The sequence below is a fragment of the Vitis vinifera genome, chromosome 3 (assembly GCF_030704535.1).
Source record: "Vitis vinifera cultivar Pinot Noir 40024 chromosome 3, ASM3070453v1".
Lineage (NCBI taxonomy): Eukaryota > Viridiplantae > Streptophyta > Magnoliopsida > Vitales > Vitaceae > Vitis > Vitis vinifera.
The window spans coordinates 3,234,459-3,262,149 of NC_081807.1; the positions used below are offsets into that span (position 1 = coordinate 3,234,459).

The following is a 27,691-nucleotide window of genomic DNA, read 5'->3' on the forward strand; positions in this document are numbered from 1 at the left end:
GAGCTTTTTTTATAAAGTGATTGTGTCCCAATATGTCAAAAATTAAATATACTCTAAGATTTCCATATTTATGAAAAATACTATAAGATTTACATATTTATTATTTATAGTAGTCTTTTTGAAGGATACTTTTTTTTTAACATTAGTGGTATTACTGTATGCTTAAAAGTAAATAAATTAAAAATATGAATATAATAATGATTAAAATAGGTAAGAAGAAATAGGAAGAAAAGTGACTTATAAGTAAAGTTTTTGACAAACAAAACCACCAGAGATTTGGTTTTTCATTGAAGTATAAAACATTTATTTTTTTTATAAAATAAACTACTAAAACTTCTAATTAAATATGATTTCTCGTAAAAGTAATTTTTTTTTTAATATTATATATGTAATAGGTGATGTATTTTAACGTCGTGAATATCTATTAAACTTTATAATCCGTTCCATAGTTATTCTAGGAAGTGGTTTTAGTGTAAAAATATATTTTTTTTAAATATATATATTTAAGGGTCTATTTTATCTGTTTTCGAAAATAATTTTGAAAAATGGCTTTTAAAAATTATTTTTTAATTTTTATAAATTGAAAACTTAAAATATTTTAAACATGTTTTTAATATCTTTAAATATATTTTAACAATAAATTTTATATATAGTGTTTTATTTTTAATCATTATATATATTTGTATAATTATTTTTTAAAATAATTATTAAAAAATAAATAAAAATAATGTAAAATAATTAAAAGATGTGATTTGGGCATAAATCGTCTTTCTAATATTTAAAAATAATATTTTTAATAAAAAAATTTAAATATTAAACAGATTAAAAATGCTTTATAAAATTATTATGAGATGAAATTTTAGAAAAAGAAATTATGGGAAAAAATAATAAGAGAAATTAAGAGGAACCTTTTTGATGTAATTATTATAAATTAAAATACATGAAAATATCATAGAGACCAATCCATTTGGAATTGTGAAAGTACTTTTCAAAATTAATTTCCGAAAACACCACGTGGGGTTCGTATTTAATGCCCACAAGTATACACCATGGGTTGGCAGTGACCGAATCATTACCCAATTACAAGTTACGAGTTACAACCACCGCCGGCGTATTCCTCCCTACCACCTATCCGCTCCTACGCTCGCCACGCGTCCCCACCGCGTCAAGGCCCCACATACATACAGTCTTGAAATTATAAGCCAAGACCACACCTCGTTTCCTCCCTTCCGCCGTCTCTACATCGGCGATTATTTATTAGTATTTCTTAATATTTTTATTTTATTTTCTCTCTCTTTAATGCAAGCCAACCGGAGATCAGTAACAAACTAACAGTTTCTTGCTCAGATCCGGTTCGTGCATTTATGGTCCTCCAAAGTTTCTCGTGATTTGCGAACATTCCACATGTAATTTTCCGTGTGTCCGTACTATCTATTATCTTTCTTCGATTTCTTCTTCACTAGGGTTTGTTGATTCAGAATGTGTCTTGTGTTCTATGCAGTTCCTGTTGGTGCGGTGATGCTCGTTTGTGTCTCTGGAGTTCTCGTGTGAAGAAGGATTCGAGAGATGTCTGGACCTCTGGATCGATTCGCGAGACCTTGTGAGTGCTTCTTTTTTTTCTTTTTCTGGTTGATTTGGTTGTGGTGGTGTTGGAGTTGTGTTGACTGGAATTGCATGTTTTGGTTCGATGAGGTTGTGTGAGCTGATTCTAGGGTTTCACTTTTTCTTGTCTTTTTTTTTTTTAATAACAAGTGTTTTAGAATTTTCCTTTAGTATGTGTTTGGTTGTTGGGTCGACTGGGAAGGAGTGGAGAAAGGAAGGGGTTGAATTATGTTGTTTTGTTTGCAATGATGAAAATGGACTCTGTTTGGTTGCTGAGAAAGCTGGGGAGAAGAAAGGGGAAATAAAGGAAGGGCTGAAAGATTGACCTAAACTGAGGCAGATAGTTGAGTTAGATTTGGATGATTCTGTTTGGCTTGTGAAGATGAAAAACGCTTTTTTTTTGGATTATGTTTTTTAGAGACTGTTTTTGGTTGTTGACAAAGCCAGGGAAACTAAAAGAAAAGGAAAGCAAGGGTTGAATTGTGTTATTTGGTTTTGGCAGATGAAAGATTGACCTAAATAAGCTGGGTAGTAGAGCTAGGTTTGAAAGATTGTTTTGTTGCTGAGAAAACTAGGTAAAAGAGAAGAGAGGGGAAATAAAGGAAGGGCTGAAAGATTGACCTAAACTGAGGCAGATAGTTGAGTTAGATTTGGATGATTCTGTTTGGCTTGTGAAGATGAAAAACGCTTTTTTTTTGGATTATGTTTTTTAGAGACTGTTTTTGGTTGTTGACAAAGCCAGGGAAACTAAAAGAAAAGGAAAGCAAGGGTTGAATTGTGTTATTTGGTTTTGGCAGATGAAAGATTGACCTAAATAAGCTGGATAGTAGAGCTAGGTTTGAAAGATTGTTTTGTTGCTGAGAAAACTATGTAAAAGAGAAGAAAAGAAAGGGTTGAGTTGTGGTGTTTGGTTTTGCTAGATGAAATATCGACTTAAACTAAGCCAGATAGTTGAGTTACATTTGGATGAGTTGATGCCTTTGTCTTCTTGGTCCTTGAATAATGAAAATTCTATAGAATTCTGTTTTTTCTGTCTAGATTTGCTCAAGGATCAGGCAGATCATTATCTCTCATAGCCTTTGTTTGACTACTAAGCAAATTAAGGAAAGATGAGGAAATGAAAGTAGTGGTGACTTGGGTAATTTGGTTTCCATTGATGAAAGACTGGCCTAAACTAAGCCATATAGATGAGTTGTTTTCTTGGTTTGTCTTATAGTGACAATTCAAAATTTCTCCCCACATTGTCACATCAACTAAGCAGTAGTTATCTCTTTCAGCCTCTGTTTTATTGCTGAGTATATCTTGGAAGAAAGGATGGAAGGGGTTGAATTCTACTGTCTCATTTTCATACAATGAGATACTGACCTGGACTAAACCAGATGGTTGACTTTGGATGGTTGGTTGGTTGTCTTTGTTTGATAGGTTCACAGAAAACAAGCAGGGCATTACTTCTTTCCTCTTTTTTGCATTGTTTTTGTTTTCATGATGATCGATTGAAGCAACTTGTTCATTGGTTTTGCATTTCAGTTTTAATGGTTGTCCATATGTGATTTTGTTAGGGTATGAGATTGCAGTAAATTCAGTTTGTTCTCCAGACTAGGTTTTACTTTTATAGGTTTCTTTAGTGATGCAATGAAAATTCCTTGTTTTGGGTATTTTAAAGATTTATGATATAGTTTTGCCGTGTCTTTCATGGGATAATTTATGTTACATAACAAGAATGTGGTTGTTTTGCATTTTTTCAAATTATATGCTTGTTCATGATTTTTCATTCTTTTGCAATTATCTGCCATTATAGGTTTGATATCATGTTGATGATGCGGGCTTTTATTTGTAACTTTGTTTTTCACTCTATATGATTCTATCTAGTCTGAAGTGGCATAACATAATGAGGGACTGGCTTATATGAACACCAATTCAGACAGTAAACATAACTCTGATGGTTCTTTATTGATATTCTGCAATTTCATTGCCTACATTTTCTAAAGCTACTTGTGAGAACTTTCTTTTTTAGGGGAACTGAATTTTAACTGTTTTGATTCTTTAAATGTTTAAGATTTGCTGAGATTAAAACTTATAAACTTGTGTCATTAATTACGCGAGTACAAAATGTTATAAATTTGTGTAATGCTTGTAATTTATCAATTCTTGACTAATATTTCGACTATGACAGGCTTTGAGGGATTCTCTGGTCATGATGAGAGAAGAGAAAGAAAGTCTGATTTTGAAAACTCGGAAGACGAAAGGAGGACAAGAATTGGGTCTCTGAAAAAGAAAGCTATAAACGCATCTACCAAATTTAAACATTCTCTCAAGAAAAAGAGCAGTAGAAGAAAAAGTGATGGTCGAGTCAGCTCCGTATCAATTGAGGATGTTCGGGATGTTGAAGAACTAGAGGCTGTTGATGCTTTTCGACAAGCATTGATTTTAGATGAACTGTTACCTACAAAACATGATGATTATCATATGATGTTAAGGTGCCCATTCCTTCAACTTTTTAAATTTTTCACTGCATGGTGCTACTATGTTTAGCTCCCCAAAATATTGGACTTTGGGACCATTGATTTGATTCCTGTGTTAGGAATCAAAGGTAAATTTGGTTGCCTTTGAGGTTTTGTTCAATGGTAAATTTATTCTTGAAACATTTATACTAAAGAAACATTTTTTGATTTGTATTCCTGAATAAAGGGTACGTAGGTTTGATGGGTTGGGTGGCATTTGGAACTCATTTGTGGCTTATGCTTTTGGGGCGACATAGTGCTCCTTTTGGGTGTCCTTGTGCCAAAATTTAGCATTATCCTCTGGATTGTATAAGTTGATTGGGTGTATTCGAGTAGGTCATTGTTGCAAATGTCCCACTATAAGTGCATGTATGATGGCACAAATAGGGTAGATTTTGATGGTGTATGACGAATGGGAAGGCTACTTTCTCAAGAAGTGTTATGTGACACCATTGCTTGCTTATACTTGGATGTTCACCTCTCCTCTCACTTTAACTAAAGTAGCTTGCTTAATCATTTTGGATTGAACAAGTGAAAACTTGACAAATGGTTAATTAAGTAAATTTCTTTTGGTAAGCATTAATAAGTTCATTACAAGGCACCAATAGAAGGGTCACAACCCAATTACACATGAAAGATGCATGAACACCTTGAAAGGGAGCTTAATTAAGTAATGAACTAAGCTTTCTATAGGGATTGCTTTCCTACAAATCACGATTATGTTACCATACCTTCTTTCCTCATGTTACTTTCATGTGGGGTGCATGTTACCATGCTTTGCAGCAAGTAGTCTAATTTGGTTCAACCATCTCATTGTTTTAATTGATTTCTTTTTCTTGTTCTTTCTGGTGTGATCAAGTTGACTTGTTTCTATAGTCGGTATCAAGAACATGCTAAATTGATTTATTATCCAATTGGACGACATATTTATAGTTTAGCATGATATAAATATTTTATGTTCCAACTATTTTTTATTATATGGTATTGCTTCAACTATGTTTTCATAATGAGTAGGTATAACATTGTTAAGAGCATTATATTACTTGCAGGTTCTTGAAAGCAAGGAAGTTTGATATTGAGAAAGCAAAGCACATGTGGACTGATATGATTCAGTGGAGGAAGGATTTTGGTGCTGACACAATTTTGGAGGTATCGATATCTGATGATTTGCCTGAATTTGGTGATGGATTATTCAAAATACTTTTGGCATCTGGCTTTGAGTTAATATATTTTCTATGCTTTTGTAAAGTTGGCATCCAAGCAGCTATTGTAGTTGTTATTCTATCATTATATGTTGTTATTATCAAATATGTATGTATGTATGTGTCTATCTATCTATATATGCATATATCCTTTCTTCAATTTTATAAGTGCTGTTTTGTACCAAATTCTTTGACATGTTTACCTGTTTGATATTGTTATCAGGATTTTGAGTTCAAAGAGTTGAATGAGGTGTTGAAATACTATCCCCATGGTCATCATGGTGTGGATAAGGAGGGAAGACCTGTTTACATTGAAAGACTAGGAAAAGTTGATCCTTACAAACTTATGCAAGTTACAACTATGGATCGGTATGTTAAATACCATGTGCAGGAGTTCGAGAAAAGCTTTGCCCTAAAGTTTCCAGCCTGTACTATTGCTGCAAAGAGGCACATAGATTCCAGCACAACTATTTTGGATGTTCAAGGCGTGGTATGCTTTCTGTAATTTTTTCTTGGTCACCATTGCAAAATATATTTTGGCCCAATCAAAATGTTTAAACTTATCTTTTCTATTTCTGATCATCAATTTTCCAGGGTTTTAAGAACCTAACAAAGGCTGCACGGGATCTCATTATGCGGCTGCAGAAGATTGATGGGGATAATTACCCTGAGGTATTCAACCTTTTTCTGTTGACATGATAAGCTATAGTTGTAATCCATTTCAAAATTGATATAGGTGACTGAATATGTGCCCTGGATCTTGAACTCTCTTAACTGCTGCAGACTCTCTGCCAAATGTTTATTATCAATGCTGGTCCTGGCTTTAGGCTGCTCTGGAACACTGTAAAGACTTTTCTAGATCCCAAAACAACTTCCAAGATTCATGTGCGTGAAAATGTTTTTCTTCTATTATTCTTACTTCATAAATTCGTAGAGCCTTCAAAATATGCTGTATAACTTTGTCTCTGGGGTTTGGAATTTCTCCTCAGGTACTTGGAAACAAATACCAGAACAAGTTGCTGGAGATAATTGATGCCAGGTAATTACAGTTGATTCATCTGTCATGGAGATAGTTTATTTGTTCTACTTTTATCCGCTAAGTGTTTGGTGATTACTTGTCACAACTGCATCTACCTGTCTCTAAACTTCTGGAAAATTTTGGGATCATTGCAGTGAGTTGCCAGAATTTCTTGGTGGTACCTGTACGTGTGCAGATCAGGGAGGTTGCCTCCGGTCTGATAAGGGACCATGGAATAACCCAGATATATTGAAGGTTCCATACTGGACTAGGATTTTTTATTTTTATTTTTTTTAAATAAATCCCATGATTAAGATGTTATTGTTTCCCTTATCCTTCATTTCATGAGCTTCATTTTATTGCTTATAATGAGAAACAATTGTGTGCATGTGCAATTTGTTGCAGATGATGCATAATGGTGACGCACGACGTGCTAGACAGGTTGTAAAAGTTTTAAACAGTGAGGGGAAGGTAATTGCATATGCTAAGCCACAGTACCCAATGGTAAGACCTCCTTACTTGGACAGAACCAGGTTTTATTTTTTATTTTATTTAATTTATTTATTTATTTATTTTCAATTAATATTGTCACATTCTCTATTTTGTTATCATCTTTAAGCAGATGAAAGGTAGTGATACATCCACAGCAGAATCAGGATCTGAAGCTGAAGATATTGCTTCCCCAAAAATGACTAAGAGTTATTCACAACTGCGGTTGACTCCTGTCCGTGAAGAAGTAGGTTTTTGACTTTTTAACTTGTGATTACTTTATTATTTAATTTTATTGACTTTGAATTTATGTTGTTTCCAATGATGTTTTTGGAGGATGCCGATTCACACATCTGATTTGAACTATTGAATCTTCAAGAGTTTCCTTTGGGATTCTGTTTGTGATTCCTAGGATAGTTTTTGTGAGGATGGATATTTTAACCATTTATCCTTCTCTAGGAATTGCAGTTGCACTCCTCTGGTTACTAGATTTGATTGATTTTCAAACTGGCGAAATGGTCATACATGCATATATAATATATGTATATGTAATTGTATATTAATAAAGGGTTTAAAATATAAGGGTCGTGTTTAACTTATTTAAGATCACTCTAAAGATGGATTGAAAATAGTATTGAGGGCATTTCTTGAGTGCAATGTCTAAGATTGAAAGAAGCTCACATTGTATAGTAGTTACTTATTCTTCAAATATTTCTTTGGTGGAAATGCAGGCTAAGGTAGTTGGAAAGGTAAGCTATGCTGGTAGCTTCGGGGGGTATGATGAATATGTTCCCATGGTCGACAAAGCTGTTGATGCAGGTTGGAAGAAGCAAGCTGCTCTTCAAAGGCCTTCCTCATCCAAAGGTTAGTAAGATCTACTTAGATGGTAAAAAAATGGTTTCTGTTTTCCAATATTTATGTTCAACATTTACCAATTTACTCCTTCGTTCATGTGATTATTCATCTCTTTGTCATGAGATGTCTTTTAAGCGTCCCTTTGAAGTATAAAGTATGGTTATTTTTTGGATGAATAGCTTGGGCATTTTCTATGGATTGGCAGAATACATGAATTATGCCTCATGTTTGGCTACCTTACTTGTGCCCTTTTCTTGTTGGAGTAATAACAGAATAATCATGTTTAGAAAAATGACTTAGGACATGAAAAATTGTTCATACGACCCTATAGGTTTTTTTTTTTTTTGGCTAGGAAACAGAACAACAATTTATTAATGCAAGGTTAAGCACAAGGGGGATGAAGGAACTCTCCTGATTCTTATTTTTGTTTTAATACATTTCGGTAAAATGATCCCTTATCCCTCCATTTAGTTACCTTAATTTTAGTACATTCTCTTGTACCTTTTAATCCCATTGGTGGTTTCAATCTCTCATGGCTTTGTTTTGCTCTTTATGCAAGATGTATGACGAATTTTCATTTCATGGCAACAAATAGAACTCTCTCTCTCTCTAAATTCAACTACTATCCCATAGACATTATGGTGTATTGAGGTTTTGTTTTGAACCTAATACAAGATATACTATGAATTTTCAGTTCATTACAATAGATTGAAAGTTATGGCAACCTCATTTCCCTCCCACACAATTCTTTTTAATTCTATACTTGTGAAAACACACCATACCATGAATGTTAGTATATTGTTCTTTTGTTTTAATCTGGTGTTTGACTTGGTATACTCTAGAAGATGAGTTAAAATAATTCAATGCAGGAACACTCCCCCTACTCGATACTCAAAAGTCTCCAGAAGGAATTCATACTAGGATTCTGTCAGCATTACTGGCATTCTTCATGACCCTTTTCACACTCTTCTGTACTGTGGCCTTGCGTGTAACTAATAAGCTTCCTGATAGAGTGGATCATGATGAAAATATCCCTCAACTCGCCCCTGATGCTACACACAAAGAGGATTTCCGCCCCCCTTCACCGATTCCTGCATTTACAGAGGCAGATCTCCTCTCCTCTGTTTTGAAAAAATTGAGTGAGCTTGAGGAAAAGGTTGATACACTTCAAGCAAAACCATCAGAGATGCCTTATGAGAAAGAGGAATTGCTGAATGCTGCTGTATGCCGTGTTGATGCCCTAGAAGCTGAGTTAATTGCTACCAAAAAGGTATGAAATCTATGGTATAAGTTGTTCATTTCCACTGACAGAAGCCCAATCTTGGTCATAATAATCTTTCTAGCTTCCTTCACACCATTTCATGATTAATATAAAGTGATTTCAGGCAATTCATAAATAGAGATAATTTTATTTTTAAATTTTTGATTCACAGACATTCACCAGTGATCTGTTTTATCTCACTACAGTGTAGTCCCCACACCTCTGCATGGCCCTGAAGCATTGGTTTCCTGGCTAAGTTCAGCCAAACCAAAATCAAAAGTTATATGAATAAGAAAAAAGAGAGTGAAAAAGAGGTGATGAACAGGTTGGCTGCCAGCTGTTCACCAGGCTTTATAGTGCCTGAATCATCTCTCTATGTCCATTTCTTTGATGGACATGCTCAATCTTGATATTGATTTGCATAATTGTAGTTCTTGACTTAAATTTTGAGTTCTCTCTTCTTCTTTTTTTCCTTATTCTTTGTGTAACCGACTTGCTGATAAATTTAGGTTGTTGCTAAGAATGCAACATTGGTCCTTTACAAATTCATAATACTGATGTATGTGGGACTGGCTTTGTGGGGGGTTTGCACATCACTATTATTCTTAGTTATCTTGCATGCCAACAGTTTCTCAATAAATGCATTGCATATATTAAACTCATTTGCACTGCCTCCTGTGCAGGCCCTGCATGAAGCTCTATTGAGGCAGGAGGAATTGCTTGCTTACATAGACAGTCAGGAAGAAGCTAAGTTTCGGGTAAGTTGAGTAGTTTTACACATAGGGGTGAACTTCTAATTCTTTCAGCTCTCAAAAGACTCCTCCTAGGTCAATGTTTTGTGAAGCTTACATTGCATAAAGATGCATTCATGCTTTTCATGCTTGGTAAACACTGTCAAGTTGATTGGTCTGGTAGCCTTCCAATTAACAACCTCATGTTTCCTTCTACTAAATATTGAAATAGAAATCAAATTTAGAACACAATATGGATGAGAGAGCTCTTAATGTCCCCAATCAACTCGGTTTCTGTCAAGGATGATGTGCTTGTGTGGTGACATCTTATCCAATGATTTGTGAAAGCCTGGAACTCAAAAAAGAGTACTTGACAGGTGTAAAATTAGAAGAGTCTTACTGATGTAATTTAATCTATATATTTTCAAATCGCCTTATGTTTTGCATTGAATGTTATTGCAGAAGAAGAAGTTTTGCTGGTGAAGTGAAGGACACTACACAGGAGGCATTTAGCTGTTACTTACATTTGTGGTTTGGATACACATTTAACAGATGTTTTTCAGAGGCTTTTCTGATTGTAACAAGGTGACTTTGTGTCTATTGAGTAGTAATGCAGAACCCCATTGTGAGAAAATACATTTGCTACCTCTCTTGCTGCTATGGTTTGTATCTATTTATGGGTGTGGTTTGGTTTGCTACAACTTTGATCCCTTTTCAATGTCCAGTGGGGATTTCTACATACTGTTCAATCTTCCTCGATCATTTTCTAGTTTGAGAAACCAGTTTGATACCATATTCAGTCTATAACTTGAGATCAATTTCATAGCATCAGAAAATATGATTGAGTGACAATGTTTTTAGAACAGAATTATTACTTGGCAAGATAAATGAACAAATGCAAATGCACCATGGGAAAAGCCAAATGGAAATCATCAATCAAAACCCAGGACCAAAGCAGTAACCTGGGAAAAAGATTAGCTTTTATTGAGAGCATTTGGCTCTATATTATTGTAATTTTGTAGTCCACAAAGAAGCATGGATATCTTCACTAAAACTAAAGTGATACCCAGATTTATTATGCACAGCTCTGAAATGAATATATGTTATACAAAAGCTTTGAACAGAGTATTTTTCACAAATAAAACATGGATTACGCTCGGTTGTACAGCATTCGGAGCCCCCAAAATCACCATTGCCACCACCTTCACTTCCTTGATTCTCAGGTCTCTTTTTATCCTCAGCATTTCACAGCTTCCTGCATCCGGTGCTTATCCCCCGCCCTCGTCACCAGCAGAATGGGTTCTGCAGTTAACAACCCGAAAAAACTTAAAGATAAATCCACTTCTCCCAAAGATGATACATAGACTAATGAAAAGCCATATGAGATGTTTGCAAACTTACCAACTTCTTTATAAACTTCTTTTTCTTCTTCTTCTTCTTCTCGATGTAGGTCATCAATTCTCCCTGTCGTATAAGAGCCTCCTCCAGAGCCTGCACCAACACAAAGTTTCAGTGAAGATGATACTTCAATATTTGCAGTGTTGGACCTAATTGAGGACAATAACAGAATTGAACATAGATGCATATGGTTACCTTCCTGTTTGCTGCCAGTTCTTGCTCCAGGGCATTGGCGCGGTTTATAGCAGCATTCATCATTTCCTCTTTCTCAGCTAGCATGGCCATGGATTTAATGCTTAGGACGCTCATCTTTTCTTCCACTTCAGCTACACGCTTGATGATGGACATGTAATCCACACTGGAAACTTCTGGTGCTGGTGACTTCTGGGGATGTTGTGCATGGCTTTTTACTATTGTGTCCACGCAGTAGTCTGGAGTAGAATAAAGGGTGGCATCTGTGAGCCTCTTTGGCATGTTTTTTGTCAAGCGGATCATTGTGATGATGCCCACCACAAAGCTCATCAACCCACTGAAAATTTGATCAGTTACTCGTCCTTGAGGCCTGCAAGGATCTCCATGTGTGGGGAAACAATCTGTAGGTTTGGAAACATAAGTGAGTTTTTTTACCGTATTGTTGGATTAACGACATGTTTCGTTCAAAAACTTCTGTACCTCTAGAAAGGGCAAATTGGGGGTTGTTGTTTACAGCTTTAGGCCAGGTTGCATCCACAGCCTTGTCAACCACTTGAATGAAGCCCTCATACTCATAACCACCATAGTCCTTTGTGTTGGGATATTTCTGCAAAAGGAAATACAAGGAAAATTTACATCAATCACTCCGTCCTTTCTGACATTATCCTCAAGAATATGTGTCAGAGTTCCAACTTGATTTGAGTTAAAAATGTGGGTCATGCAGATCTAATCTGGACGAGAAAACTTACTTCTTCTTGAACAGGAGAGAGTGGTTGATGTTCTACATGCTCCTTTGCAAGTCTGGAAGAGTGAGACCACTTATCTCCTGAGTCAAAACTGATGTCTGAGTCGAAAGAATCACATTTCTTCATGTTTTAACATGCAAGGAAACGTTGGGCAATTAATCAATAATCTGAATACTGAAACTGCACCATGCTGTCTGGCATTCAAAATGTAACAGAATGAAAGAAAAAGGGAAACTTAATAAGAAAGAAGAAGTACCTTATGTGCCATCTCTTCCCCAGAAACCGTATTCTCGTCGATGACAGGAATTAAAATTTTCTTAAAGCTTTTGGCGTCATAATTTTGAGCCATCTGCTCATCAAATTATCAAATACATGTTACTAACACACACCTTGATGTTGCTCATTCAAAATATTCAATTGGAGTCAAAGCAGAGAAGTCTCTGTTTGGGAAAAATAGTAAAACATAGTAGTAGCAAATAACCTTCAGTATTTCTGGATCATTCCAGGGGCCCTTATCCGAACGCATACAACCACCTTTATCAGCACAAGTACAAGTACCACCCAAAAACTCTGGCAGCTCACTGTTAAAAATCAGAAAAACACGATGCTGTGAGACTCTATAGGAAAGCTCAAAGAATCAATAGCAAAATTTAGACCATGGAGACTAGAAATCCTAGCAAAATTTAAGTGAAAGTGATGAACAACAAATTACCTAGCATCGATTACTTCAAGCAACTTGCTCTGGTATTTATTACCCAACACCTGGTACAATAAAACCGTTAGATGGTTAAGTGGATTTTGTTTGATCAAAACAAGTAATAGTTTAAGGTAAACAGAAGACAAATGGTCACATGAATCTTTGAAGTGGTCTTGGGGTCAAGGAAAGATTTGACAGTATTCCATAACAGCCTGAATCCAGAACCAGCATTAATGATGAACATACGGCAAAGTGTCTGCAATAGATAGAACATCCACATCCACATTGGATCAGGCAAAGTCGAAGCATCCTTTTTTCCAAAAAGGAATCAAGAAGTTCTGGCACATCAACTTAGGCTAACAGATAAAATGAGTACCTCAGGATAATTTTCGCCATCTATCTTCTGAAGTTGCATAATAAGTTCCCTTGCAGATTTGTTGAAATTTTTAAGTCCCTGAGGCAAATTTTTGAATATTAACTTACTGAAATCTTTTCACAAGCAAAGCTCAACAAAAATAAAACATCCACTTCTAAGACTTTCCAGGAAAAATCTTTTCTCAGTGATATTGATATGTAAGTAGTTTTTCTCTTGAGCCAAATTCGAACGTACCACTCCTTGCACATCCAGAATAGTGGTGCTTTGATCAATGTGTCTTTTCGCTGCTATTGAGCAAGCTGGGAACTTGACTTTGAAGGTCCTCTCAAATTCCCGTACATGGTATTTCACATAGCGCTCCAGTGTTGTGACTTGCATTAGCTTGACAGGATCGACTTTACCAAGTCTCTCAATATAAACAGGCCGCCCATCTTTATCAACTCCATGATGTCCTTGTGGGTAGTATTCAAGGACATCATCAATTTCCTTGAATTCAAAATCCTAGGAACAGAGAATTATAAGGTTAAGAACTCAGAAAATGTAAATGGTTGGACTCCACCCAATTGTGGTTTCTATACAAGTGATCTAAACCAACTATAATTGACTTTTTCCCAAGATGATACCTCCATGATTGTGTCAGCGCCAAACTCCTTCCTCCAATTGATCATATCAGCCCACATTTGCTTTGTTTTTTCAATATCAAATTTCCTGGCCTTCAAGAATCTGTCTCATAACACACTAAGTTAACAGCCCAATCAATGCGAGGATGTAAATGCAATCTCATACAATAATCTTCAGCCCGGACCTTTTTTATCAACAAAACTGATTTTTCCAAAACCTAATTGCTTCTGTTTTGATGCTAAAATCATAGACTATCATTAAAAACCTAACAAGGAAAAGAAATTAACCTTAGCATCACTCGGGAGTCATCGTGTTTTGAGGGTAGCAACTCCTCCAAGATAAGTGCTTGGCGAAATGCATCTACTGCCTGTAGTTCTTCTGCATCAAGGTCATCCTCCTCGACTGCAATGTTCATTACTTTGCTGTTTCTTCGGCCCTTTTTTGTCAAAGAATTCCTGAACTTGGAGGAGGCAGTGATTGCCTTCTTCTTGAAAGTCCCCATCTTTTTCTTCCTCTCGTCCTCGGAGTTTTCGATGTCGGATTTTTCATTGACTGTGGATTAACAATCAAAAGAAAGGACTCCCATACTCAGACATATGATAAATTGGAAATTAACAGGAGATATGAGCTCTACACTGGAAACAGGAAGTTAATCTCAACCAACATGATTCCACTAAAACCGAGCAATTAAATGGTCAATCAAGAAAACAAACCAAATAGTTTCAAGGTTTTAGGGTTCTGATTTTTTTTATCATTATCCAAACTTTTACAACCTACTGTTATAGCTCAGAAATAAAGCAATTGGATGCAATACAAATTGAAGAATCTACTGAAGTTGGATTCCTTTGTAAGCAATATCCTTTCCTCTATTTTTCTTTTGAAAAAGTTCTATAAGACTCGGGATATATAAGAATTCCAATCTAATACAAGCTCATGTGGATTTGAAGCTATTTGATTATCACCCAGGAAAACGACAGAGCATAGAATTTAGAATCTTATGTTCATTTTTCATTGACCTTGTTCCTTCAGGACCCAAATAGTGAAACATCAGAGACAAAAAATATCAATTCCTTTTCCTTTTTCAACCTTTTCTCAGCAACTAAACAGAGATAATAGATAAACAAAAAGCAACAAAAATCTATTCGTTTGAATTCAAAATATCACTTCCATCTCTGCAGGAATCATTAAAATCTCCCATAGGAATCCTACAGAAACATTACAATCAAGAAAAGGGAACAGCCTAGAAATGAAGAACATGACTAGCAAAGGAAAAAAAATTCAATCAAAGAAAACTCACCAGGCTTATTGCTTCGTTCCAGAGGTCCAGAAAAATAGTCGCTCATGACTGAATCTGTATGCTCTCCACGCGCAAAACAGTAAAAGAAAAGGGAAAGATGATCAAGCACTCATATCAGGCTGCCGGAATCAATGCCCTTGCCAACGCCTCCGTACCCTTCACCCGAAAAAAACCAACAAACAACACAATCAGATGACAATATCCTCGAAAATTTTCACCAAACCCAATCTATAAACATCAAAATACCACGACCCTTTTGAAATGAACAGCCATCATGACAGATACATATCTTGGATCTCGTTGAAACCAATTCACAAACAATACTCAGACGCCAAAAAGTAATCAAAGAAGAGCTGTTCGGGGTCGAGAGAAGAATGAAAACAAGGAAGAGAAGAAGGCAGGAAAGAGATTACCTGTGGCAAGAATGTAGGGGGGGTTGAGAGAAGAAGAGGGAGGGCTATAAAAGACCGAATAAATCTCTGAAAAAGCGGCCACCATGGACAGCCACGATGAGAGTATACAAATGTTTGTTGACAGAGTCTCAATGAGGATATTGGATTTTCCGTTAGAGAAATGCATGCCACTACGTTCAAATTACTGTTAACAGTTTTCTCTAACGTCTCTGCCTTTTCCCGGTAAAATGCTGTAACGGTTTTTTCCATTTTCACTACCCTAATTGGGAAGTGGGTCACATGTGGGATTTTCTAAACAAATTTTTGTTTTCATTTATTATAATAATAATAATTATTATTATTATCTGATTTTAATATTTAATATAAATATATATGCTTCATTTTTATATGATCAACACTTTAGGATGAAGGTCAGAGGCTCTGCATTGTGGTTCTCCACTAAGCTTGGTCATATGTCATATGCCTTTTTATTTTTATTTTTTCCTTTTTTATTTATTTAACTTAAATTTATTAACTTTAAATTGATTTAAGTCATTAAATAATATTGATATTTACCATTTTTTATTTTAAAAAGTACCGTTATTAATGTTGATAATTAAAACTAAAAGGTAACAAAAAATTTAATCTCCACAATTAATTATGGCTTTTATTCATCAACTCTTTCAATGGGATTTGAATGTAACTGTGATGACACTTTGATTTTTGGATTAATTATAGGAATATAAATTTATAAATAATATTAAGAGAGAGTAACATGGAAAAGGCTTCATAAATTTGTGGGATTTTTGTTTCAATATCTTTCTGAAGTTTTGATGTTGTTTTTAGCTTTTGGATCTGGATTCCAAGTGTATAAATCTAACTCAACTCTATCATGGTTTCTATTAATGGTTAATTAATTTTGTAATTATTCCACTATTGTTGTGATTAAATTTATATTTGCTACGTGTTATTTGATTATTTTCTTTTCATTTTTAAGCATAATGGGATGCGTTTATTATCATCTGTTAATAATGTATTCCCGTTTCATAATTGTATAGCGATTTTGCGTGGTTTCTCAGTTTTTAGTTAGATGGAGGGGATTTTTAGTAAAATTTAATACTTATTATTTAATGGATTAAGTTGATTTTAAGTTAAATTATACTTAAATTGTTAACTTAAAATTTATTATTTAATTTTTACTTTAAGTTGTTTGATAAAATTGACTTAAAATATATTTTAAATTATAAATTGATATATTTATTCTCGTAAATTATAATTAGGATAAATGAGGTAATAATGGAGGTTGTAGAATAGTAAATAAAATCATTGAGGTAATTAAAGTAAATAAAGATAAAAAGGTAAAATGAAAATACAGACTTAAAAACAAGTTAGTTTTTTTAAATATTACCTTGTTTTTTACTTTAAGTCATATAATTAAATTGTTTTATCAAACATACTTAATTTACTTAATGATTTAAATTAAGTTATTAAGTTAGTTTATTAAACATCCACATAATCTTTCTCTGTACGTATTTTTCTTTAACTATGTTTTCCGGTGTTTTACTATTATTAAATCTTGTAATTATGAATTTAGAGATAGTGATTTATTGATGTTATATGTTGTTCTTTTGAATTTCTATATAAACTCCATGTATGCTTCTTTTTCAAATTCTTGTAAAATAAAAATATACATATAGCTATTTGTCTTGACCATCTACAAATTTGAGGAATACGACCATCTTCGAGTTTAGAGATAATTATTCATTGGAATGTGTTTTGTTAGTTCTCAAATACGAAATGCCCAATGACCTCAAAAATAAATTTTTATTTGTTTATTGGTGAAAATTGAAATTTTTGTTTGAATCACCATCTATTTATTTGGTTTATAATGATGAAATTTCAAGGTCAAAGATCTTTGTACCTATAATTAACTTAAATATATATAAATTTAGGTAATTATTTTTCGACTAAATAAAAAAACCCAAAATATTTAACTTTTTTATTCAATTAAGGGTGCGTTTGTGAGTGATTTTTAAAAACATTTTTAATATTTTTAACACTTAATGATAATTTTTTTTAAATATTAAAAATATTAAAAACACTTCTTAAAATTATTATCAAATGAACTTTAAAAGTAAACAAATACCACATTGGTAAAACAAATTTCAAATTAAACTAAAGTTGTGATAAACCCATTTCAATCTAATATCCAAACCAATATTTTTATGATAATATTTTTATTAAACTCAATATAAACTTTATATTATAATAAATTAACTATAGCAACATTTTTATCAATTGAATGATCCCATTTGAGATCAAATTTTGATTTATATTAAATTAATATAAATCAATAAATTATAAGAATAATAATTTAAAATATGTAAAATTTTAAAAAATAATTTGAACAATTCTTTTATATATATATATATATATATCTTTGACAATTTTCTTGGATATCATATTTCAAGAAAAAAAATCTCATCCAATTTGATTAAGTGAAAAAATAATTATATAATAATTGCGCAAACCCTAGAGACTTCACGTGCGAATCTGTTGTTAAATATTTTTTCAGATTCCAATTAAACAGGAGTGACCGTCCGTTTCTTACTGGTCATTACTGAGTCAACTCTGGAATCTCAGCCGCTCACCTCAGCATTCGGACCTATACACATGTGGTCCCACGTGTTATCAACGGCAAGGATGCAACTAAAGCATCCATACCCTAGTCACCTTGTTCCATTTAGCATTTCTCTGCTGCTGCTTCTTCCTCATCAATGGCGGCTACTAACCTTCTCCCTCAAGCTCCCACTTTCTCCAAATCCCTAAAATACCCTTTAAACCCAAAGTCATTTTCTCCATTTCCCAACTTACTTCTCAGACCCTCCCCTAAAACCCTGACGCTCAAAGCTGTTCTATCCCAAAACCCTGCAAAAACCTTAACCCCAGACGCACAAGCCCAGAAATTTCAGCATTGTTTCAGAAAATCCGAAGATGGGTTTCTCTACTGCGAAGGTCTCAGAGTCCAAGACGTCATGGACCAAGTAGAGAAAAGGCCATTTTACCTGTATAGTAAACCACAAATTACGCGAAATTTTGAAGCTTACAAGGAGGCTTTGGAGGGTTTAAGATCGATTATTGGGTATGCGATTAAAGCCAACAATAATTTGAAGATTTTGGAGCATTTGAGGGAGTTGGGGTGCGGTGCCGTTTTGGTGAGCGGGAACGAGTTGAGGTTGGCTCTTCGAGCTGGGTTTGATCCAACAAGGTATAATTATAGATAGAAGAGTGTTACATTGTGCATTGAGGGAGAAATTCTGAGAGAGGAAGTGTTTGCTTGTGTATCAGTATCTATAAGATAATGTCAATGCATAATAGCATCAATGTTGTATTTTTAATTTGTAGAACTCTGGAAAGAATTGAAAAAAGAAAAATGCAGTAGCGGTTTTATATTTTGTTATTGCGGGGCTATGTTATAGTGGAACTTTAACCTTACCTAGTCAAGGTTAAGTACGTGTATGCAACTTCTGCGTTTGTTTTATGGGTAGACCGAATTCTTGGTTTTGATGGGTGATATTGGGAAAGTATCATAAAAGATTGGTTTTAGTGTTTGGGTGGTAGAAATCTAGGTTGTTCACTTATGTCGCATTTCAATTTTTGTTTTTGAACGATGAGTGCTTAGAAGTTTATGATGGGTGTTGTAAAGTGTTTCAATTTCTCCTTATGCCTTTTTACGACTGCGGTTTCTCACTTAATTTGCAATTAACTTTTAAGTTTTCCTACTTAACAACTAACAAATGGTTAAATTTATTTCTTGTCTGCTAGGAGAGGTGGCATCCTGTTTGGTTTTCGTTTGATCACTATTGTAGTGGGGAGATTAGTTTATTATTTGTTGGTAACTTTTTTACCCCATTGGCAAGTGAACATGGAAGCTCCTGCATCCCCAAACAATCCCTTGCCACTCAACCCAGGCCTCAAGGGCTGGGAGATTATATTATATTAAGAGGCAAATCATAAAAATGAATGCTTTCTTGCAAATGAAGGCAGCCTCCATTAGCTTATTATTTGTTTGATCATTAGGAAGGGGGAAATGCAACCAAAAAATTGAGACTTTGGTATGAGTGTAGAACAACGTAGTATAGGTAAACTTTGTGTAAATCAAAAAGTGTACTCAATTCCTGGTTTCTCGCAATTTCTAATAACCACAGAGGAAATTGCACCCTAAAAGTTAGCCTTTGATGTGATTATGAAACAGTTTAATTAATCTGATCAAAAAACAAAACAACTTAATGAACACTCTGCCCCCTGACTAGAGTGGGATCAATCAAATTAGTATTTTAAATAACCTAAGATGGCCCCAACTTTAACCCATGATGGCCTTTTTATCTCTATCCAGTGCATTTGGAAAAATTAGAATAGAAAATATTTTTGTGGACTTTAGAGGTTCGATTTATAAGAAATTAGGAAAATCGTATTAGGATAAGCACCTAACAAAAAGGATGCACAACCCTTAAAAACATGAAGCATACAAGCAGTGCACAAACAGAAAAGAAAAGCAAAACCTATGATTCTAACTAGCTAACCAATCCCCATAATATCAGCAAGGTCCAAGAAAGGCCAAGCAGTTTAGCTCACATCCCCTTTTGCCCACTAGAACCATCTTTAGAATCACATACTTGACCATTGAATAAGATCTATCCATTCCATCAAATGATCTATGATGATGCTTCTTCCAACTGATCCAGAACTACATAGTGGAGCCAGCTTCTAAATTGTCTTGTGATTGGCTCCTGCAATGCCAACCAAGAAAGAATCCTTAACTGTTCAAGGAAAAACACAAGAGATGCCAAGCATTGAAAACACCTAGGACCATAGGCCTGAAGTTTACTATAATGAATATTTAGTCAGCAAATTCGAGGTTTGGTTGGCCTTGAAAAAGCTCTTTCTCAAATCTCTGCTTTGGTGGTTGAGAGGCCTGCATGAGGTGAAAATTTGTTAACACTAGATTTTATAGATCTATTAATTTGCTTCTTTATTCGGGTTTGATTTAGTGTTATGCTTGTGCAATTCCCTGTTTAGTTTAACTCCTTGTGTTGATTTCTGGATGAACAGGTGTATCTTTAATGGGAATGGGAAGCTTTTGGAGGATTTGGTGCTAGCTGCCCAAGAAGGTGTCTTTGTCAATGTTGATAGTGAATTTGATTTGGATAATATTATATCAGCTGCAAGAATTGCTGGCAAGAAGGTCAATGTTTTACTTAGGATCAATCCAGATGTGGATCCTCAGGTATGTGCTGTCACTGTTTAATTCTAATGTTACGAATAATGTAATGTTGTAGGGTGTTCATAGAACAGGTATTGCCCTTAGGTTGGGTAAATTTGGTTATGAGACTTTAACGAGAAAACTACATGGAACTCAACTGACTACTTAAAAGTTTCTGTTGATTAAATTCACTCAAGGGTCAAGTTTTGGTTAAATATGTGGTGCAACCCCTGAAACATGTGAGAATTTGGAGTGGTCAAAATTTTATGCATCGATGGTCCTTTTTAGTTATTTTAATCTCTAGGAGAAATCTCCTTGGTGCTATTTAACTACTTCATTTTTAGTTGAGTAAATATGTTCATGTTGTGGGCTGTTCATAGAAAAGTTTTTGCTCATTCAGTTCAAAGTTTGGCTTTGTTCATTTAGTAATATGAATTGAAGAGAATAAAACATTCAAATGCAATTGACATCTCAAAAGTTTTCTGTTGATTGAATTCATACAAGAGTTGGTTTTAGTTAAATGTACGAATCTTGGAACTTGTGAAAATTTTGGGTGCTAAAACTTTATACATCCATGATTATGGTTTAGTTGTTGTCATTTTAGAGTTAATTATTATTAATTTCTTTAGGCAATAAAATTTATAGATATGCGAAAAAAGCAATACACCAAATTGCACAGTATACAACAAGCACCAAATGACAATCCCAGAAAGGAAAGAACATAAAAATCAACTCTCTCCCTCAACATGATCCCAACCAATCAAAACCAATCAAAGATATTGAGCATTTTTTATTTACAACCTAACCCATACTAAAGGATTACTTAGGAATGAACATTTTAGCTTTTAATCTAAATATTTCTTGTTTTCAAATGCTCTTCAATTTCTTTCCTTCCAAATTGTCCACAAATTCATAAAGGAGCAATTCTCCATACCTTCTTCATTTTCTTCCCATAGAGGCCAACTTAAAAGAGTCTCTTTGATCATGGAAGGGAACACCCAAACTATGCCAGATAAGTAGAATAGAACTGTCACCCTCTCCTTTGAAGTTGATCTAACGTCAACACCTTTCTTCGGCTAGCTCCCTAAGCAAAAAAGCTCGCCTTAGATGGGACCCATGAACTCCAAATTATACTCGTTGGGAAGGGAATTGATCTCCTTGACCCTCAAATAGAATAAAGAGATTTGACAGAACAACTTCATTCCTCAAATCCATCCAACCACATATCATTTTCTTCCCTCTTCACTAACTTATATTGGAATCTTGAGAAAAAAAAGTCTCAACTATATTCAATTCCCAATTGTTTAAGTGTCTAGAGAAACATGAATTCTAATGATCCTCTTCTCATCCCATAAATCTGCCACCCAAGCCTCTTTGGATAAGGCTAAAACATACAAAGAGGGAAAGGACACACACAAGGGCCTTGGTGAGAAAAAGGTCCTTGGTGCTACTTATTTGATTTTATGTCGAGTTAATTGGTCATGTTTTCCATCAAGTCAAATGTATGTTATGATATATTTGGATTTGGGTTTGGGAATAATATCATGTAATTCTGACTAAAAAAAAGTGCAATCATAGCTTTAATTGCGGTCTTGTCAATTAACCATAAATTTTAAATTATCTAGCAGCAGAAATGATTCAAAGTTCTCTAAAACTCCTCCAGAATCATCCTTCAAAAAAAAAAATCATTTTTTAAAACCCAAGCTGAGAGTACTTTATTAAGAAGTTGTTGGTGCCATCTAGTTAAGAAGGTAGATATTTGGGTATTGGAGGTTAAGACCTCTGTTTGCTGCAATCCTGTGTGAATATTTTATAATAGAGCTAGCTAGGTTCGAATTTTTCAGTGTCATAATCTTCAATTTCGCACTTAAATAGTTATGTATGTATATATTTTTTTCATAGGTCCACCCATATGTAGCTACTGGGAACAAGAACTCCAAATTTGGTATTAGAAATGAGAAGCTGCAATGGTTTCTTGATGCTGTAAAGGCACATCCCAATGAGCTGAAGCTTGTGGGGGCCCATTGCCATCTTGGGTCTACCATTACCAAGGTATGTCATTGACTTTCTTCCTTTTGTTTTTTTTTTACTATGATTTTTCAAAGTTGACTTGAGTTAATCAAAGCTTTTTCTGTTATTTGATGATTACTTGTCTTTGCATGGTTAACATTTTTTAAAAGATTAAATTATTTTAGATCTGTTTCTACTTATATCTCGCCAAATCAACTATGCGTATATGTGAATTGTGCATTCTGGAAATTGACAAGGACATCTATCTGCTAACTTCATAATAGTCATTTTGTTTTTACGTGGCAAAACCCCTATTCCTGTAAGCAAACATTAGTGTCCCTCATTGTGATAAGACAATATTGTCTTTGAGATCTTTCTTTGTTGCATGTGTCTTCTCAGCCTTTCAAGTTGATTAACTGATCTGGTACTAATACTTTCTTTCAATTGATTGGTTGAAGGTCTGTCATACCTTTTTCCTCTTGCATTCATGATTTATTTGTTTTGCTCTCTTAATAGACCTTTTTATTCTCCTCCATTTTCACTATTCTTCTTTATCAATCAGTCTTTCTAGCTTTTAAATTTTGAATTTTATTTTTCTTATTTTCAGGTGGACATATTTAGGGATGCTGCAGTTCTTATGGTCAACTACATTGACGAAATCCGAGCTCAAGGCTTTGAAATAAGTTACCTAAATATTGGAGGTGGTCTTGGGATAGATTACTATCATGCTGGTGCTGTCCTTCCCACTCCAAGAGATCTTATAGATACAGTGAGGATCATATTTCTAAATCTAGGCAAATAGCTTGTGTAATACGCAGTGTGTGCATGGTATCATGATTGTCCATATCTTCACCATGGTAGTAAGCATGTTTAAATAGGTTTTGAAAAGGACAATTCCTAATATGTGGCTAGCAATTATACTTCTTTACATTCTTGATACCTTGTGCATAATGCACTGAATACTATTGACAGAACTATAATTATAAATCTGGAAACTGGGTGAGGAAACCTTCCAATCTGGCACATCATAAGTGGGCCTTAGAATTCTAGATCTACCTAGTCCATGCCTTATTTTGAGCTTTCAGTTTTTCTGTTCCACCGTTCAGAAACAAGAAAGCAGTAAAAGACATGTAAGAAAAGGAGGGATTTAATTCATGGGGGAAACAATTGCTGCCAGCTGAATCCCGACTAAAGTGAAGAAAAAAGGACTTTTTTTGTTAATAAATAAATAAATAAAAATTGATGGATTCTTGGATGATAATGATATATAGGCGGTTAAGGGCCCCCTAATTTAGAATACTTTGATGCTTTCAACAACTTAATTCCACACACTTTTATGATATACTGTATTATAGATGTTGCGTTCATGCATACATATTTATGCATCTGTTGGTATGATTTTGGATTAAATAGGGAATCAGATTTGTATGTTTGTGGGTATCTAATGCTGGCTTGGATATATTGATCATGCCAGGCCCTGCATGTTGCAATCTTGATATGGCATATAAACTCCTAGTTCAATTTGTTATGTGGTTTTCATCGGTGCTTCCTTTTTTCAAGCAATAATCACTAGCCTAGGTTGTAGACCTTAATGCATGTCAATGATGCTCATTTCCCTGCAAGACTAAGGGTTGACTACATTGAGATAGATACTTTGAATCTTTACAAGCCACTTGAATTCATGAACAATTATGATAGTTAGTTTTATTTGAAAGGTTTCTGAGATTGGGTGAAATTTTGGGATTTCTTTTCATGAAGGATTGAAAATGATGCTCAAATGCTGATTGAGACCAAGCTTCCTAGTGGAGTATGGTCATAACGAGAATTGTCAGAATTGGCAATTATTGCTTCAAGCAACAAAAGGTCAATTAATATTTTCATTTTGGGTTACTGATAAAAAAATATATATATTTTCATTTTGGGTTGTTACTGTAGGTTCGGGAGCTGGTTCTTTCACGAGATCTTAATCTTATCATTGAACCTGGGAGATCACTTATTGCTAACACTTGCTGCCTAGTTAATCGGGTCACTGGAGTGAAAACTAATGGAACAAAAAATTTTGTTGTGATTGATGGCAGCATGGCTGAACTTATCCGTCCTAGTCTTTACGATGCTTATCAAGTAAGTAATTAAATTAGATTAGCTACTCTTGCTGTTGAATCTGCTTTTGGCTGCATGTGGTGATTAAAAATGATGAATATTCTGCTTTTTAATATAATTTTTGAGTTATTGATTTTGATTTTGATTTTTCTTAAAGAAAAAATCTTCTTAAGAGTCTGTTGGCCATTCACATCAGAAAGTTTTTGGTGGGTGTTCCTTTGGCCCTATTCCATGAAATACACATCCATACCAACTTTTTCTTGTAGTACCATGAGTGTCTTCCTGAATACTTTCAATGAAGTACTCGGAAAGCGTGATTTCTTGAGGTGTCAAATTGAAATATGCTGGTGTAGTAATATTGCATACTAATTGATCATATCTCATTCCTTAAGAATGGATCTACAATTCAGAATCTGTGTACTAAATATAAATTGTTGTTTGAGCCACTCTAGATGACAAAGGCGAATTTCCATTGTGGCAATTCTGATGCTCTCCTTTTTCACTGGAAAAGCATGCAGCTGTTTCCCACATGATATTTGGGATTAGCTCCATTACAAGTCAGGGTTTTTAGAGCACCTGAAACAGGACTTGCATTGAGTAATGAACACCTTCTTGCACACATTAACTGCTATGCACTTGTGACATCCTTTCAAAGAGCACATTCATGCCAGATGTCATCTTATTTTGAGGTTAGCCTCATTGCATTTGTACACTCCATAACTGTGGCAAACACTGACATTCATGTCCTCATGTACCTGTCTTTGCAACTTACTGAGCCGAAGAGTTTATTTGCCCCTGCCTTTTCTCCACTAAAAGCTTGACCCCTATTTTGATAGATTGATCTAGTTCTTCATGAACCAGGCTATTAATCTTCATTTTCTCAAGTTTGTCTCCCTTTTTTTTTCTGAAGAAATTATGTGGTGGTAAAGAAAGTTAGCAAACACAATTTTATAACTTGAACATTATGCTCTTGTAATATTTTCTTACAACAGTTACGTTTTTGGCATATCTTGGTTACAGTTTGCTTCTCTTTGTCTGATTGCAGCACATAGAACTGGTGTCTCCTCCACCTTCTGATGCTCAGATTTCAACTTTTGATGTGGTGGGCCCTGTTTGCGAATCTGCAGATTTCTTGGGGAAGGATAGAGAACTTCCCACTCCACCTAGGGTAATGAGCTTGGTCTTTTCTAGGGGATGTATGGACATCGGCCATATAAATTTTATTTATTTATTTATTTTTAGGCTGCAATAATCGTCAATAGTTTTGCTGATTTAGAGTTCTACTTTTCAGGGAGCTGGCTTGGTTGTTCATGATGCGGGTGCTTACTGCATGAGCATGGCATCAACTTACAATCTCAAGATGCGCCCACCTGAGTACTGGGTATGGAAGTTTCGCTTTGAATTGTTTTTACCTGATTTTTATTTATTTTCTAATTTGATTTCATCTCTTAGCTATGTCTTAGTAAATAATTCTGTTCACATTCATTGATTAGATTAAATTTTAATCGACCTTCATTTCATTAATGGCTTTTCTTTGGAGTTAAACAATCTCCTAAGATATCTTACTGCTTAGGGATCTTATTTCCATTGAAGGGCAAATCCTAGACGTGGCAACTCGCTAGTTGTAACATCAAATGATTTTCAAGGCCTCATGATGGTTTCCTTATAGAAGTCATCAGTTGGTCCATGAACCATCATTTATCACTGGCTTATAAATCCAACTTTTCCTTGTAGTAAATCTTAAAACATAGAATTAAAGTGGCTCTTCCACTCATCTCTGCCATACAAATGATGCAACAAAATTCATGATAGTGTCTGCCACTAAATTTCCAGCATGCCTCGTGCATTTAGTTAAAATTTTATTTTGCACTTTCCCAAATTCTATTCTTTCAAGAAATAAGTGCTGGGATTTTGAATTGATGTCCTAGGTTGAAGATGATGGATCCATGTCCAAGATCAGGCATGGAGAGACATTTGAAGACCATGTAAGGTACTTTGAGGGGCTTTGATTGTATGGTGGCAGACATTGACATTCCTACTTGGGGGTAAGAAGCTTGTTTGTTGCTTTCAATCTATGCATGGTCTGTTGGTGGAAATTGTGTATCTTAATACTCCATGGTAGCTGAATTTTATTGATCAGCTGATGTATCAATCTATTATGATCCATTATTAGACAAAACAAAATATGATGATGATGATGATGATAGAGAGAGAGAGAGAGAGAGAGAGAGAGAGAGAGAGAGAGAGATGTTGACAAGTCAACTTAACTATCTCCTTAAGTCTTTCTTAAACCACCCTCTATTTTTGCCAGTTGCTAGGCAAGCATGCAGTGTGCCATGCATTATCTTTCTGTTAAGAGTCATTTCCATTGTAGGCAGTTACATATGAGCATGATCTCATTTCTGAAGTAGTGCCTTTGGTTTTGCTTCACCCATAATCATCTGAAATGGGGTAGGTAGATGAGGGAGAAAAATGAGATGTTGGTAGACTATGTAGCATAGCTAAAACTCTACTAAAATGCTAGTATACCAGTAGAGGTTGTAATTTCAACATCACATACCTCACCCCACCTCACCTCACCTCACCTCATCTTTGTGAACTAACCAGGGATCACCATCTTTTCATCTATTGAACCTGGAGATTGGAACATACTGAGATTTAATATTGTGCTAATGACGATTGGATTGGTTGAGCCCGGTCTTTCAATTGGACAAAGACAAGACGTGGGAGATGGGGTTGGCATTGATGAACCCCACCACAGCTCCATAGTTTGGTGGAACACATGCATGCTCTTTAATAGACAGTAACCCTTAGGTGACACAATATTATTATTAATTTTCGGTTCATCCGTCAATTCAAACTTGGTTTGAATGGAAAAATGAAGATGATGTTCCTACTCACCCAATTAATGCATGACCTACCCCACTCTTGTAACGCGGA

At 34.8% G+C, this 27,691-nt stretch overlaps 3 protein-coding genes across 4 annotated transcripts; 2 read left to right on the forward strand and 1 right to left on the reverse strand.

Moving 5' to 3' along the window:
* The first annotated feature begins 1,055 nt into the window (after positions 1–1,055).
* Positions 1,056–10,452, forward strand: LOC100252199 (phosphatidylinositol/phosphatidylcholine transfer protein SFH8). 2 transcript variants are annotated; one of them, XM_010646927.3, is made up of 15 exons: positions 1,056–1,406; positions 1,502–1,600; positions 3,776–4,079; positions 5,153–5,252; positions 5,529–5,795; positions 5,900–5,977; positions 6,089–6,190; positions 6,295–6,344; positions 6,479–6,578; positions 6,729–6,827; positions 6,943–7,059; positions 7,544–7,676; positions 8,537–8,937; positions 9,612–9,686; positions 10,122–10,452. In XM_010646927.3, exons 2-15 carry the CDS (start codon positions 1,567–1,569, stop codon positions 10,140–10,142), a joined length of 1,881 nt encoding a protein of 626 aa, XP_010645229.1. In that variant the 5' UTR covers positions 1,056–1,406; positions 1,502–1,566; the 3' UTR covers positions 10,143–10,452. The 2 variants fall into 2 exon arrangements, with proteins under 2 accessions (XP_010645229.1, XP_002283681.2); XM_002283645.5 differs by having other exon boundaries at positions 6,946–7,059.
* Positions 10,453–10,568: 116 nt separating this feature from the next.
* LOC100245225 (phosphatidylinositol/phosphatidylcholine transfer protein SFH12) lies at positions 10,569–15,615 on the reverse strand. The gene is made up of 15 exons (XM_059735827.1): positions 15,400–15,615; positions 14,987–15,142; positions 13,977–14,241; positions 13,692–13,791; positions 13,303–13,569; positions 13,069–13,146; positions 12,847–12,948; positions 12,708–12,757; positions 12,477–12,576; positions 12,252–12,344; positions 11,999–12,115; positions 11,730–11,856; positions 11,253–11,650; positions 11,061–11,150; positions 10,569–10,961 (listed from the first exon to the last, which is right to left on the reverse strand). The coding sequence occupies exons 2-15, from the start codon at positions 15,030–15,032 to the stop codon at positions 10,944–10,946; spliced, it is 1,851 nt and encodes a 616-aa protein (XP_059591810.1). The 5' UTR covers positions 15,033–15,142; positions 15,400–15,615; the 3' UTR covers positions 10,569–10,943.
* A 2,464-nt stretch (positions 15,616–18,079) lies between these two features.
* Positions 18,080–27,061, forward strand: LOC100247076 (diaminopimelate decarboxylase 2, chloroplastic). The gene is made up of 8 exons (XM_002283676.4): positions 18,080–18,646; positions 20,491–20,665; positions 22,544–22,693; positions 23,259–23,420; positions 24,587–24,772; positions 25,797–25,919; positions 26,043–26,132; positions 26,680–27,061. The coding sequence occupies exons 1-8, from the start codon at positions 18,156–18,158 to the stop codon at positions 26,758–26,760; spliced, it is 1,458 nt and encodes a 485-aa protein (XP_002283712.1). The 5' UTR covers positions 18,080–18,155; the 3' UTR covers positions 26,761–27,061.
* Positions 27,062–27,691: the final 630 nt, after the last annotated feature.

What these genes read in the sequence shown, in the direction of transcription:
- LOC100252199 (XM_010646927.3), top strand. Translation starts at nt 1,567, where the DNA reads ATGTCTGGACCTCTGGATCGATTCGCGAGACCTT. An exon ending in ATGGGGATAATTACCCTGAG is followed by an intron (nt 5,978 to 6,088) that starts GTATTCAACCTT and finishes TAACTGCTGCAG; the next exon opens with ACTCTCTGCCAAATGTTTAT. An exon ending in AAGGCCTTCCTCATCCAAAG is followed by an intron (nt 7,677 to 8,536) that starts GTTAGTAAGATC and finishes AATTCAATGCAG; the next exon opens with GAACACTCCCCCTACTCGAT.
- LOC100245225 (XM_059735827.1), bottom strand. Translation starts at nt 15,032, where the DNA reads ATGAGCGACTATTTTTCTGGACCTCTGGAACGAAGCAATAAGCCTG. An exon ending in GCGCTGACACAATCATGGAG is followed by an intron (nt 13,570 to 13,691) that starts GTATCATCTTGG and finishes CTCTGTTCCTAG; the next exon opens with GATTTTGAATTCAAGGAAAT. An exon ending in AGACCACTTCAAAGATTCAT is followed by an intron (nt 12,758 to 12,846) that starts GTGACCATTTGT and finishes TTATTGTACCAG; the next exon opens with GTGTTGGGTAATAAATACCA.
- LOC100247076 (XM_002283676.4), top strand. Translation starts at nt 18,156, where the DNA reads ATGGCGGCTACTAACCTTCTCCCTCAAGCTCCCACTTTCTCCAAATCC. An exon ending in TTGGGTCTACCATTACCAAG is followed by an intron (nt 22,694 to 23,258) that starts GTATGTCATTGA and finishes TCTTATTTTCAG; the next exon opens with GTGGACATATTTAGGGATGC. An exon ending in TGCGCCCACCTGAGTACTGG is followed by an intron (nt 26,133 to 26,679) that starts GTATGGAAGTTT and finishes TTGATGTCCTAG; the next exon opens with GTTGAAGATGATGGATCCAT.